The sequence below is a fragment of the Protopterus annectens genome, chromosome 2.part2 (assembly GCF_019279795.1).
Source record: "Protopterus annectens isolate FY-2018-M chromosome 2.part2, PAN1.0, whole genome shotgun sequence".
In the NCBI taxonomy this organism is placed as follows: domain Eukaryota; kingdom Metazoa; phylum Chordata; order Ceratodontiformes; family Protopteridae; genus Protopterus; species Protopterus annectens.
Window position 1 is genome coordinate 582,296,261 of NC_056730.1, and position 16,137 is coordinate 582,312,397.

Sequence of the window (16,137 nt, forward strand, 5' to 3'; positions counted from 1 at the left end):
TGAAAAAGTTGCCTAAACAGATAGTGCTCTGGGGAAATTGGGATAGGCTTTTCAATGATCTCCTGGACTGTATGCCTAATAACTACCTATAAAATTGAGTGCACAGTCACTCAGATTTATAGCATTTGCAGTTAAAGAATGGAACCATTTTGCTTTTCTACATTATTTTGCATCATAAAGTGCAAGTATGAAAGATGTACATGCATTACGTTTAATATGTAAATGTTTACCATCAAGGTTTGTGGTGGCATTAATTCCTAATTTCTGCACAAAATAAATTACTTTCTTATTTAATCTTCTTCACTGAATACAGTGTGATGCAGCTTGCCAAGTACATGGCTGAATAAAACTTAAGCAGAACAAATAACTAACATTAAATTAACAATATATTAACAACTCAGTAGGAAAGGAAAACACTGTCCCTTGCCTGAGGACTGAACCCAGGATTTCCCACATTCTGTGCCATGGCTCCCAATTTGTTAGCTCCAGAATCAGTCACAAATCCAAAAATAATCAGGACACTTTTAAAAATATTAGTACTGTCAACCCAAGATGATGACAGCATAAGAGAATGTGAATTAATGCATTTTCTGAATTAAAAGAAGTCTGGTAAATCGAATTACTGTGTTTATTTATTATGTATAATCACCACCTTTGTTTTCCCTCTGAAAATTAAGAGTTTTAGCAGAGATAAGGAGAGACGAGCAAAATTTTGAGCCCAAATCAGTGACAATTAAGAGGTATGTTCCATGTTTTTTTTTTATGTCACTGTACCATCAAGGAGTCTCTAGATGTTTAAGAGTCAGTGTTTTCGTTTTCTGTTGGGTGGTTACCACCTGTCTTGGTTTACGATAGTTGTCTCCTGTGGAAAAACACGAAAATATTTGCCTTGAGATGTTAGGAAATTTTTCCCCCTACATTTCCTCTACTAGTTGCACAGACTATAATTTTGTATCTAAATCGCCTTAATATGATACTAAACAACAGAAAAAGCACAAATTCTGTAACACTGATCTTTTATTTTGGCAACAAAGAATTCCAATCCTATGTACTGGTTGTGGTATGGCTTATCCTGCAAAATTACACATTTTTATACAACATGTCCCATTGAAAAGGCAGCAACCCATGTTGACATTTAAGTATTGTTTTTTTCTTTATTGTTTAATTGGTTGTTTTATCTTCCTACTGCTTTTATTGTATGCCTGTCTTTACTGACTGCTAAGTTTTCTGTTATATTTTGTCACATACCTCTCAACCTCTTAAGACATATGGACAAAGCCATATCTAAAAGTGGGTCAAAGGCCCCAAAGTAGAGTTGCCACCTTTTCAAATGCCCAAAGTGGGACATTTTTTGTAGGAATGTGAGATTTTTACAGGACAAAACATACCCATGGCCAGTACAAAGGAGAGAACTTCAGTTTTTTGCCAAAATAAAAGCTTATTTTTGTAGCATAAGCCTATTTTTTATAATATTTATGTGTTCCAGATACAAAATAACTGTTTTATGCAACTACTGAAGAAAACTTAAAATATATTTTGTCTTAAAATCTCAGGACATTTGCCATTTTTTAGTTTTTTTTTCCACAGGACACAACTGCCCAAAGAGGGACAGGTGGTAACCCTACCCCAAAGTAGGGACAATTTTTAAATATTGCTCTTACAAACTTGGAAAGTTGATAGAACGGCAGGTTTTACATTAACATTTAATTTTCTGCGAAAACCTGTACAGTTGAGAGGGATAAATCATTGCTGCGAATAAAATTTAGTAAAAAATGTTCAGTATTGAAGGTAACATTTAAGCCGCAGCGCTTGCAAGATAAGATAAGCAGCCACCTACTCTGTTTATACTAGTTAACATGTAAGAGTACCCTACAAAAACACCTGTGTTGTAAAAACACGTGAGAAATTTATTCCCCGGCTGAAGCCGCAAACTTTTTTGGAACAAATCACTCAAGTCATCTGATATTTTTAAACTACATTTCCCAGTATTCTGCAGAGCGTCACGGACTGTTGCTTCCGATACTAAAGATTGCACTTTGGACAAATATAACAAGGTTTTACGTTTTTCTGAAGCAAATCCTTAATTATCAACTCTTATTTACTCTTGGCATGGCGGAAGACGGAGAGTTCATTCCTTTTAAATTGGGTAAACCCCGGTTCGATCAGGTAATTTCAAGCATCCAGGATATTCGGTGACCTTATTACATTTCGTTCTGTTGGAAACCGTGCAATTCTTTACGTTTATATTCTGAGTAACGATACCGGTACACTGTCCATTTAGTTCTGGTTAAATTTCAAGCACGAGTCTAAAGTGAACTGGCAAACTAGGCCAAGAATTTATTCGCACTGATAACTAATTTAGAGAAAAAAGTCATTCCGCCTTCTCTCTGAATCGGGTGGCGCTTACTCAAAGCCTCTGTTTATTGGATTGGTGGGATTGCAGTGTCTATCTCACGAAGAAGTGTGGTTGAAAATGAGTCAGTACAGTTTGTTTGGTGTGATTCAAATGAACTGTAGGCTGGAATTAGAGTAAACTGGAAAAGTTTTGTGCTACTGTGTTCTTTGTTATACTGTCGGAGAAATAATGATGGTATTTTATAAGGTTCTAAAAATATTTGCAGATTATTTTGAAATGAAGTACGTTTAGGTGGACTTGACAGATAAAAAGCTGCCCTTGGTGTCCCTTGCTAAATGAATCCACAAACGGCAAGCGAATTTTTGGATAATTCATAAATTTACAGGACACTTTGCTACTTGAGGCTGTGTGATGTATTTTTTCCCTTTGTAAAATCTGTAGCTAGTTGCCCCTTGGAATCCACCTGTCAGTTGGTGTTAAAATAAAAGTGACCTGTTAAATGAATTGGACGTAGTGTGTGTGCGTGGCGGTGGGGTTACAGCAAATACTTCTCAACCTATGAATGTTAAAAAAATCAAAAATCCTATCACTGGCATTAAAAAACATAGTAGAGGACCCAAAAGAAAAGAGAATCACTTTTTTTAGAATACAAGAGCTTTAGATAGTACACCCCACATACAAGGGAGACTGCAGGATTTTTTGCAGGGGGTGGGTGGGGTGCAAACCTAGAGCCCCGCCCACACATCCACACAGCCCCGCCCACACAACCCCAGAGCCCTGCCCCCTCCACCCACACAGCCATTCCAGTGACCTGTTACTTGGATATTTCTCCCCTTTTGTCATAGACACTGTTCAAATCTCTCAGTGTGCATACTGTTTTATGCTTTACTTCTACAATGATTACAGATATTTGGATTTCATTTACAACTTTTATTTCAAATTTTATAGCACAAACACTGGTAGGCATTTACTAAACCTAAACAAAGCAATAGTCTTACAATGAAAACAGACTTAGCATTAAAACTTTACCTTTGAAACCAACATACATTCACTGAAACAGCATTGAAACTCACATTCAAAGAAAATGCATCTGGCCAGTGGCTGGGTAAGTTTACTTTTGGGCTGTTTTCAAATCATAGGCTCCTTGCACACATTTTTAGAACCATGCAAAAGTTCTTTGATTCACCTTCCTGACTGTATTACTTATACTATTTAATAACTGAATTATATCCCTTGTATAATACAGCACCACTTGTTAGTGTGTTTTAAATTTATAGTCCTGAACATTTTTTCCTTTAAGCAATGAAACAAATCATATGAACCAATAATGACAACCTGCCCAATTCAGGACATTTTAACCATAAGGGGCCACTCAAACTTATGTCATACAATCAACCAATATCAGTAAATATGCAGAAAGTCATCTGAATAATTCCACATTAAAGAGATCTGAAACCAATGAAGAGATTGTTGCTAGAAAACAACTTTATATTTCAGTGTTTAATTTACAAATTCAGTGCCTGTTGCCCTTGAAAAATAAATTGCCTATATTACATTAAAAGAAATGGTAAGCTGGTATATTACAATAGGGAATGGGTGGCAAGCTGAAAAACAGGTTCATAGTTATTAGGTGTCTCATCCAAAGGAGGACATACTAAGAACTGCAGTACCATACTCCCTTAAAATACAAATGTATATGCTGTAGGAATAGAACCTACAGCCCTTTGCATCAAGATGCAAGTATGCTACCGGCTGTGCTAACACTGCTTTAAAATTCTATACCACAATAATGATACCATTTGCTAAACAAAACAGTTGTACATTTTAAGCAGACTTAGCATGAGCAGCAGTAACCTTTCCTTCCCTTGAAGCTCACAATTCCTTGAAAATGCATTTTAAAATAAATTCCACCTGTTAGATCTAACTAGGACATTTCTCTCTCTCTCTCTCTCTTTGTTTGTCTGTGTGTGTCACTCTCTCTCTCTATCACACACACACACACACACACACACACACACACACACACCTCAACTTCTTAGTGCAAGAAGTCTGGACAAAGCCTAAAATAAACAGGGACAGATTATAAATATTGCTTTCATGAGTAACAGGATTTGTGTTGGTATTGCTAGAATAACAGGATTTGTGTTGGTATGTATTTTTTAAAGGATATGATGTCTAAACTTATTTAGCAACTTCAATCTTTTTTAGGAGGCATGTGGGGCAAACATCTGGACAGTCTGCAGAAACGTGGACAGCTGAGGGGTATGCTACCTCCCTTAGAGATTTTGTCAAACTGTCCTTTCCAAATATTTTTACAATGTTTACTCATTCCAGCCTTGACAATGTACATACATAGATTTTGTCAAAGTTACAACAACTTTAAACTTTGTGTGAACTTGGTGTTTGTTTGGGTTTTTTTTTTTTGACAGAAAGGCATAAAGGAACTCATGGCTCTGTATATAGTTGAATCTGTCTGTACTGAAGTACTCCCTACCATGATGCTGCTTTAATAGTGTGTTTTTATTCAGAAACTTTTACAGTTTTTATACTGAATTTTATAGCTACATGAATTAGAAAATAACCAATTTCTTTTTCAGAGCCTAAGCTAAAAAGTCCACTCCTTACAAGCACTCCTTCCCCTGGAAAACATCTATATATGCATCATCAAAGAGACCTAATTCAAGACCGATGACAGCACTCCTTTAATGCAGGATTTCAATACCTGCCACAAGTTCAGGCCTATCACCCAAGATGAAAAGGTGATGGTGTCTACGTATTCTTAAAGAACAATTCATCTCCAGACTTACTAGGTGAGATAATGACGTGGAATTCCTCTACATCCGACTTAGCATTAACAAAACTCCTTACTGTGTCATACCTAACTATAGGTCCCCTCTATGTACCCTATCAGTCCATATCTCCTACTTAACTAATATGGTGTCACTATGCATTAAGCCAACACCATTATTCTAGGAGACTTCAATCAACTACGCCTCCATTAACCGGGAAACTTTTATATCCTTGAGTATGTATTCCCAGACAGTTCTGGATTTCATCAATACAGGATATCTGGATCAGTTAGTCTGTACCCAAACAAGAGTGATAAAATCCTGGACTTGGTCCTTAATAATATGGGACAACTTTGGTGTCCACCAACTGCCACTTCCTCCCTGGTTAAACTGGATCACAAATCGGTCACATTCATTAAAAGACTGAAGCCAAAAGCATCTTCCAATACCTCTGTTTTCAGATATTATGCTAAGGTTAATCTACTAAAACTAAGCGGTGGCCTGAATTATGTGGAATCCTTTACTGTCAAATCCTATGCACATGTAAATAGCTGCATAGACACATCTATCCCCCTCTGAAGTAAATAGAAAGCCACATTTAAGAATAATTCCATTTAGTCGAACCCAAATATAAACAGGGTCTGTAATAAAAGAAAACATATTGCTTGCAAAAATAAATTTAACTCTCAAGATGCTAAAGGCACTCTTGCTAAACTTAATAGGGAGCTTGTTACCCTGATCAAATTAATGAAAGCCAGATATGAGGTAAAAAATAATCAAATAGGTGAAGGGGGAACCAGAAAGTCTTCTTTAACTATGTTAGAAACCTCAGAAACAATTTGCAGCACTGCACAGAAATAATAGTAAATGATTTTAAATTTCTGGACATAGGCAATTTACTCATAGCAGACACATTTAATTCAAACTTCAAACATGTATGTGTGTATATATAGCAGAGTGGCCAGAATTCAATATTTTGTGCTCAGACGTCATAAATTTGCCCATACACCACCCAGCTAGCTACCACTTAAAAATATATTCAAAAATCTGCTCTTAAAACTTCAAAAAGGGATACATGTTTAACTGTTGCCACGTATAAACCATGAAATGTTATTTTTAGTAGTGCATTTCTATCAGGTAGGTATATTTTGCACTCTACACAGTTTAGTCAGGTCTAACCATTCTAAACCTTAGAACTATAAAGTTTCTGAGACTATCAGAAAAAAATTAAAAATTAAAAATTTTGCTTAGTGGCAATCGCCAACCTTGGGATCAGGCCCTTATCCCAAATACTTAATGTATGACAACGATTTCCACTCTTTAGAGGTTGTCCTCTGCACCTTTATCCTTTTGATAAGTGGTTTTGTCATCTTCAGTGCCCACTCTCCTTTTTTATGAATAATCTATTTGACAGATTTTTATAAGCAGAAGCATATAAGACCACATCTGGATCGACATTGTTGGCTACCTCATTTATTATGGCTGCTGGTCCCTCTTGGATGGTGTTGGCTTCTTCTATCATTTCAATCACCTAATACACATCTGGAGAGTTGTGGTGGCTATATGATTTGAGGAGCTCTTCCCTCTTTGCCACTGTTAAAGTAACAGATTTTCTTTTGTATCTTTTGGTGTGCATGGGAGCACTCCCATCACCTAACATCGCTCCAGATGCGAGTGAAAGCTAACAGGAACTAACACTGTCTTCCCACTTATGCTCCTCTCTGTAGTTGCACTATCTAAATTACTCCCAAAACAATAGCTTCACTAGCAGCATGTTACACAGCCTTTTCCAACAAGCCTCCTTCCTTCTGGGTATTAGTTACTGCTTCCTGGTTTCTAAATTCTTTGCTGATATAGCATAGCAGCTAATTATTAGTCTTACATACTCACACGTTGACAGCAGGTGTTGGCATCTGTGACTGATGGGCTTGTTAACATTTGAGGTCCTTTGTAGAGAGGAATGCACTAACCAAGATGTTTTCAACCAATTTCCATCTTGCCAAATCATCTAATTGGAGTAACTTTCAAGCTTTCATATGTGACTGATCAGGCCTTATAGTAGCGGCAGGAGTATTGTTTTAGTTAGGAAGTCACCAGAAAGCCCCGAAAATTATTGTGCATTCAGCTGGGTAGTAGTAAAATGGCCTGCTGGTGGATATACAAAAGGCTTCATCTGTTATGTTTACAATCCCCCTTTTTTGCTGTAATACTTTAACACTTATTGAGAATTTACTTTTCCTGTTGTACCATGGACCTGTGAAAAGAATTTTATATTTTGGAAGACTGCAGTCTTAAACATAGACAATGTTTGTACTGATAACTCCTTCACTTTTCCTTTGTAAATTATATGACAACATTGGTCACTTCCTACTATAGACAACCCTTTGACTGTCAATGAAACAATCTTGGATATCATTACTACTAACAACTCGGGCAGATGCTATGGAATAATTGTTTAGGTTAATCCTATAACTGATCACTGCTCAGTAAACTTTCTGATCATGTAACAGGCTGAATACAGGATGCTCTTTCTCACTCACCAGAGAGCCTCTGGTTTCAACCAATCTAGAAGTGATTGACTGGAACAGAATGTTGTCTCTTCTGTCATCACACTTGTATTACAAGTTGTGTATTACTGTACATGTATTAAATGTTTAGTTATTGGAGCTTTTCTCCCCCGGGCCACCGCTGAGAATGGTTTCCTGATAAACAAATTTCAAATAAAGATAAAATAAAAATGCAGTCTAGGACAGGTGGTTTATTCAGATATGTAATTATTCACTTCAAAGAAGATAGACAGCAATATAATTAACAGTGGCCAACTGAAGAATTAAAGGCACCAGAAATGTCCAGCTAAAATTAATCTAATCCAGGGACAAAGCTTGGAAGAATTGCAAGGTTACCAAGCAACTTCACATGCATCAAATATTTCTCAATTTCAACCCTACAAATAGAACTGAAATTCAAACTGCAAATAAGTTCTATTTATTTTTTATAGGAAAAAAACAATCGGCTACTAAATCAAAGATGGGCTAGCTTAACTGAAGCTGAAAGGATCGTGTCTAATTCAGAACCCAGCTAGTGACAAATTGAATTTGTCTAAGTTGGATACACAGACAAAAATGCATTTGCATTTCTACAAAACATGTCTGCAGTCCATCTTTGCTTATCCTTATTTTCCCTGGACCATAGTAAATGCAATGAAACCTAATGCAAATCCTTCACTTCACTCCAAGTTCCCTTTAAAAACTGTTACTACTAAGCCTTTAAAGACCCCCCCCCCCCGCCAAATTACTAACTGGAGGACCTTAAGCTCAAGGACAGCTTCTTTCTGACTTTAAGATAGCAACACCTTTTATGACGATGCCTTCAGCCCATATTTTTAATTTACCCTTAACCTTCTGATGTCAATTTTGATATATTGCAAGAGAAATCTAACTTGCTCCTCTTCCCTAGGCTGCTGCTTGTTGAGTCCAGTGAACTTTCTCCACTTTTATAACTTCCTCCAAAGACCTTAGGGTAAACTGCATATGCACACTGCACAGGCTTAAAAAAATATACTAGTGATAATGACTCCTGTCATTCTGAGCATTGGTGCAGAAATGGTGTCAATAAACTCATAATGCTTTAATAAGTAACTATCTTTGCAGTAGGTAGACAGGTACTAACCCGCAGTTAGGGAAGTCAATATTATAGCAAATGATTGCTCTGCAAGCATCACTTGCACATTTCTTGGCACATCCGGGACACTTATTTTCTGCAGTTTACCGCCATCAGTCACAAACTAACCACAATGACACAGAAAGCCATGGCCACACACCTACCACAAGTACAAAAACAATTAATTATAATTTATGGGCTGTTTTTGGCTGGGGACACTTATATTTCTTAGGTACAGAATGGCAACTGGTATACAAACCATGTTTAAATGTATCAATCAGCCTTTGTGCTGAATGTACTATATTATTATTAATAATAATTTCCTTGATTTCTATGATTTCCTATTGGTGATACAAAGTCCTTTCCCACTACCTTCTTGATATTACATTTTCTCATTAAATATGTGCCAGTATTTGTTGAAAAATTCCTCCTAAAACTAATCTGTTTTAAATATTTGGTCAAGCTTACTACACTTATTAGACCTTTTATCATATGGATTACAAATACTACATCTTTTTCAACCTCTTCTAATGCATTTTCAACAAGTACACCAGATAACTCTATTGTCTACAATGTTGAATCATTTCCTTGGAATAAGCAAGCTACCACACAACCCGCATAATTTTATCCAGAAGAAAAGTCCAGCCAAATAAAGTTGTGCTGAAGTAATATTTGCACAATCATGAACACATTAACAATACTAAAGAAAGCGTTTAAAAAACAGAAAGTATTATTTAATTTATCTGGCTTTTCATTTGCCCCTACTACATTTTCTAATAGAAATACTGTCAGAGACCTTCAGGAATCTCCTAGCAGAGACGCATGTTCAACGAGCAAAACATCCTTGCCATGTCAGTACTTCAATCATTAATCTCTACCATGTATGTGCAATCACTAAAGACACCAAAGTAAAAGATGTTCTCAGTGATCACTAATAAGTCACACTGCTGCTGTAGTACATTCCCATTTACAAATAACAGTTTACATTATTGTGATATGCCCATCATATAAATAAAACAAACATTTTATGAAGTGAACTCAATAATCTTACCTCATTTTCAAATTTTCCTAATAATTTGCAGCATTTCTAATATTTTTCTTACTTTAAAATATCTGTGGTACCTTAATTAATTTGCCTGCTAACTCAAATAATCCCAAGCTGATATGATGTTGCTAAACTTACTTATGTAAGTTCAGGGTTCTTTACACAATTTTCATGTAGATGAGGCCCTTTTAACCTATCTCTATGAATCGTAGTGATACGCAAATGTGCATGGCTCCTTATGCATGTAACTGCCTTCCTGCTTTAATTCACATAAAGCATATCTTCAGGAATCTTGTTGTCAGCTTCAACGACATCAACTGACTACATTTGCATACCAGTGTAGAGCTGTTCTTCTCAGATTACCACTACTCACAACTAAAGACCAGGACTATGAATAATGCACATTGCCAAGACAGTAATTCCTTTGCAGAACCATAGGAAGCCCCTGGGAGCATCCTAGGGCTGACTCTTCATCTAATCAAGGCAAGGTGCTAAGAATCAAGCTTGCACTGTTCAGATGAAAAAAAACTTCTGGGTAGCAAGACAGACTGAGTACCCAAGACCATGCACCAACTAAAAGAGCGCTGCTGGCCAGTTTGCCAGCACAGATATCACCTGGGACAAACATTAACTTCTTTCAGTAGATCCCAGTCTGATGAACAGATAAATTGATCATCTAGCAGAAGCCTGTCTTGGAGCTTACTGTGCTACTCCATCTGCACTATTGCCTTCACCCTGCCTCAAAATCAGACTATTTCTCAACCAGCACAAGATAGGTAGGGTCAAGGCATGAGGATTAAAGATTGCTAGAGGAAGTCAAGGCCTTGTTATATACTTCAGCCACCTGAGCAGCATCTCCAGGACTGAACTTTTGAAATGCTGTTGAAAGACAAGGATCACTATATAACAAGAGACCCATGTCAGGTTCCTTCAAAATACCAGACAATGGACAGTGGATACTGTTTCAGGCCTTCAAAATACCAGACAATGGACAGTGGATACTGTTTCAGGTACTTCAGTTGTAATGAAAGAAGGCTATGATCAGACCTTATGCATTTCCTCACCAGATTACTGATCTTAACACCCACATGTAGGGGTGTAGCTAGGATTTTCAAATTTGTACTCATAGCTCTCAAACTGCTACCCCCCTCCCCAGCCAAGCTACGGCCATTCTCGTAATTCACGGTTCGCTCTTTTAGTGTCGATGAAGAGGCATTCGCTGTAATGCCTCTTCAGTAATGTAATATAAATTCACTCGAATTCGGTTCCTCGAATTGAAAATTAACCTGAAATGTCAGTTCTTTGAAAAATGCAGCATGGTAGTTGGGGTAGAGAATTTATGCTTTTGTTTTCTGTAACTAAGGTACAGGTTTTGAGCTTGAGTAAATTACTAACCACCTGCTACCCGTAACTAGGGTGTTTCATTCACACACACACCCCTACCTACCTCTTAGTGCAAGAAATATGGACAAAGCCTAAAATAAACAGGGACAGATGTTAAATAATGCTCTCATTAACTTAGAAAGTTGCTAGAATAACAGGATTTGTGCTAGTATGAATTTTTCTAAAGGACATGAAGTCTGAAACTCAAATGTCTGTCATTATTTAGCAACTTCAGCCTTCAATGATTTTCTAGAAAATCACAAAATTTATGAGACAGACAAAAAATATGGGGCAAAAATCTGGACATTCTGCAAAATTTGGACAATTGAGAGGTATGTTACCTACCACACACACACACACACACACACCTCTCAACCTCTTACAGCAACAAACTCATAAATAAAACTGAGGCAAAGGCCCAAAACTAAGGACATTTTTTTAAATATTGCTCTTATAAACTTAGAAAGTAGTAGGTCTTGCATTAGTACGAATTTTCTGAAAGGTATGAAATCTGAAACTCAAATGTCTGCCATTATTTTCTAACTTCAGTCTTTAATGATTTGCCACTAATTTGCCAGAAAACCGCAACTTTATGAAAAACTGACCAAAAATGTGATGCAAAAATATAAAATTGCCAGACAATACAGCTGGGAACCTGTCAAAGAAGGGACACCATTTTAATATGAGCACAGTTAACTTAGAGCAGCTGACAAAATTAGAGAATTTACATGCATTTCTGAAATAAAAGTAATGTATAACTCTGATCATTACAGTTATTTATAAAAGTAAAGTAAACCCTGAGACATTTCTAAAGGATTTTTCTAAGCAGTTGAATTAAATGGCAGACTTGTGTTGTTGGCTAAAAAATATTAATGTATAGCAATTCACTTTCAATAACAGGCGATGACTGCTTAAAATTACAAAAGGACTCTAGACAACAGCTTGTTGGAAGAGTTTTTCAGTGAAACTGATTTGTCATAACTTGCATGATATTCCTCAACAAAACACTATCTTGATGACAGCAGGAGATGAAAGCATTTCAGTTAAATCAAAATACCTACAATATAAAAGCTTTGTGTATATTAAAAAAAGTATATATGCCTTTCAGATTAGAGCTTTAAGATGGAGAAAAAAAATTATTAAATCTGCCTGAATTACAACTGAATTTATGATAATTAAGTTCAGATTAAGCTTCCTTATGAAGGTAAGTACAAGGCAAGGTAACTTGGCTGGAGAAAAAAAATTATTAAATCTGCCTGAATTACAACTGAATTTATGATAATTAAGTTCAGATTAAGCTTCCTTATGAAGGTAAGTACAAGGCAAGGTAACTTGGCTGCACCCCAAACAGACAAACTGCTGTACTGGATAAAGAAAGACTGCTCAATGTAATGGGGCCAAAATCAATTTTTTGATTTGGGATAGGGCACAACATCTAACCCCCCCCCCAATATAAGTTCTTGTACCGTACCCTCCCCCTGCTTAATATAATTACTTCTGACATTGCCCCTCCATTTAGAAAAGGGTACAAATATTGTAAGGTTTTTTTCATTGGCCGTCTTTTCGCTAATACCACAACATGGCTGCATGCAGCTAAGTAACTTGCTCCCAATAAGCTATTTCAATGATTGTTAGGTATTACAGGAAGACCAGTGCATCTTTAATTGTTTACTAAGAGGGAACAAAATAGCCTGCCTTTATCCTGCCCGCAGATGCTTTGCTTTTTGCTCTATTGTCAACATGCTGTGAAGCACTAACTATAACATAATGAACAGCTACTCTTTTTGCTTTCATGAATGGAGTAGACTGCTACTGTACGAATGGTCAATTTACAAAAAAAAAAAGAAAAGCAGCCAGTGACAAGAAATCCTTGTTTGTAGACAACATGCGTACAGTATTGATAAAAGGGCAGAACTCACAATGGAAAAAAATCACAAAAATAAGTTAATTCAAACGTTTTTCCTTTTCTTTTCTTATCAACCTGATATTGAGCAGTCTTTATTTTGGTCACAAATTATCTTTTTACATCAGGGAAATATTCTGGAGAATATGTGTTTAATGCATATAATGGAAAAAAATAATTATTGTTGCATTGGATGAATAGCCATGAATCATCTTCCATATAGGTCATTGTGAAAGTTTTTCTTGTAGGTTTCCATCATGAAAAGTCCTGGAACCAGTCCTGGAAGAGAGACCAGTACATGTAGGGCATACTCACACACACACACACACACACACATACACATGCATGCATACAATTACACCTTTGGGCAATTTGAGAGTCCATAGAGATGTTGCCCCAGGTGGCACATGGGAAACAAACTAGAAAACCAAATAGTGTGAAGAAGCAGCATTGCTCTCTGCACCAGATGGCCACCCAAAGCAGCTGAGTAATTGGGAAAAATAAAGCTTACAATGGTTTAAAGTTTTAATCAAGTGTGTGTCCTCTTAAATGTTCTCATCTGACCATCTTCAAATATGCTATTCTGAAATACGTTTTGTAAGTGACAAATGGGTTTCAGTCCCATTAGAGTAATTTAATAAATAAAACACTAGTTTAACAAGTTGGCATCTAAGGATAGGCTTCCATTCTAAAGAGTAGGGAGAATGGTTGAAACTTCAGGATGAAGCTGGAGTATAACAATATATCATGAGCAGTAGCTTAAATTTAGGTTAAATAAAAAAAATGCTATAGTAAGTTAAGGTGTTAAGCTACAGCTGTCAGTAAATTAAAAAGATAAGTTTTCTTCAAACACGTGTTAATGCAATAAAATTAATGATTTGTTTTTCAAAGGGAATATATCTTTGAGAAAGGATAGCTGTTTGCTGTGACTCTTTTCACTGGACATGCCAAAGGAATATGAGTAGCAATCAGAATGTAGATGTTGCTGTTCTTTACTGGAATGGTGATATGCAAACAACACAGTCTCACACACACACACACTGGACATGCCAAAGGAATATGAGTAGCAATCAGAATGTAGATGTTGCTGTTCTTTACTGGAATGGTGATATGCAAACAACACAGTCTCTCACACACACACACACACACACACACACACACACACACACACACCTACCTTCCGATAATCCATTTGTGATGTGAATGCACTTACTTCAATTGTTGATTGCCTGCCTTCCTTCCATGCCTAATCCATTTGTGAACGCCCTTGCTTCACACACACTTGCCTTCCGATAATCCATTTGTGAATGCCCGATTGTTTCCCCGCGAATCCATTGCTTGCCTTCCAAACTGTCTGATAATCCATTTGTGAATGCCCGATTGTTTCCCGCTCGTGAATACATTGCTTGCCTTCCAATTCCAAACTACACCAACTCAGTGATTTGTTTCCCACTCGCAGCCAGCCGGACATGATGTCCGCTCACTTCCGACTGGCTGCTGGTATGCTCCTTAAAGGAGCCAACACCCTCTAAATACATACGTTTTTTTTTTTTCTTTCAAAAAAGATACCCCCCTTCTAAAAAAAAGTTGTACTGAAATCAGTACAGTGCGTATGCCTCCCGATGTCCCTGCCCACATGGAACACCAAAATATGACCATATATGTGGTAGCAGAATTAACAACTTGAACAAAGCTAAATCATTCATAATACAAAATAATTTTTTTAACAACAGTCACTGATTTATTATTGAACCTAATATTGAATTAACCTCAAATTAGCCATTTGTGTGACATCATGGCCAAGGGCACAAGGAAGTACATGAATTCATAAAGGAACATTCCTGCACTACTGAGTGCATGCTAGATAAGGAGTTACCATATCATGAGGTCATGGACCATGTTTCACTCCATGTGAAGAGCTGCATAAAACTGAAATAGGCCCATGCTTGGAGTAATTCCCCAAACGCCAGTCATGATAAATACAAGCTGTGTACCTCTTCCCAACACTCCACCTCCTGCAGGTAAAATCAATACTGGCAGGAAGACAGGGAAGTACTAAACATGGCATGACAAGAAATCGGTTCCAGTTATAATTAAGAAACCCGTGGCTCAGCAAAAGGTTAAAACCGCAAACTGATGTGTAATGTGTAAACAGAATATTAACATTTCTGAATAAATAAAAAATAAACATCAGTGCAAAAATAATACCATAATTTCAAAAGATAAAATACAGAAAAAAACAATAAAATTAACAATGCAAACAGAAAAAGAGGAAAAAAACAAATCAGCAGTAAATTTAGGAAACCTCACTCAAGCTCCAGGATGTAGTAAAACAAAAGGATGTACACTAATAACAGAAAATAAGCTTAAAGTTGTATGTGACATGATACAAAAACCTTGATGGTAACAATGAAGTGGAAAACACAGCTATACTGAGGAAAGTTCGAGTAGCAGCAGAACACCTAAAGCAACTTTTAATCTAAAGATGCCATTACACTGTTTTGAGAGCAAATAGCTAAGCTAACCTGACCTGTCATTTGTACATTTGTCTTGTCCGCGAACTCCACTCCAAATGTCTTCTTCTGTTATTCAAAATTCACGCGGACGTGGAAAATGAAGACATAAAACATCAGTCGTACAGACGCAAAAGCGTCTGTTACTGGACTTGAGGGCATTCTTAAAGAACGCCCTAAGAATTTTTTTTTTTAAATTAAAAGAAGACTAATCTACTAGTCGGCCAATTCCAGGGTGGTGCAAGTGCACCCCCTTGCACCTGCCTGCGGGCGCCCTTGCCTACATACAGTACACCTCATATAGTTTGTGACAAATAAACTTTGGGACGAAACAAGTATGAACCAGGGAAGCAGGAAACGCTGGTACAATTAGAAGATATTAACAACTGTGTTTGTTCAGAAATTAATTCTTTTGAAGTAGATATTTTATCCAACAGCGTTGTTAATGTCGTAGGTGATCTCAGAGTGTTTAATTACACATCTTTTCC

At 36.8% G+C, this 16,137-nt stretch overlaps 1 protein-coding gene across 2 annotated transcripts in view; it reads left to right on the forward strand.

Moving 5' to 3' along the window:
• The first annotated feature begins 1,916 nt into the window (after positions 1-1,916).
• Positions 1,917-16,137, forward strand: part of SFXN5 (sideroflexin 5) — a 3,177,886-nt gene continuing 3,163,665 nt past the window's right edge. Inside the window, exon 1 of one of the 2 annotated variants that reach the window (XM_044064040.1) lies at positions 1,917-2,166. In XM_044064040.1, the coding sequence (XP_043919975.1) occupies positions 2,110-2,166 (57 nt within the window). In that variant the 5' untranslated portion in view covers positions 1,917-2,109. The remainder of the gene's footprint in view (positions 2,167-16,137) is intronic. The other variant, XM_044064039.1, reaches the window with a different exon arrangement.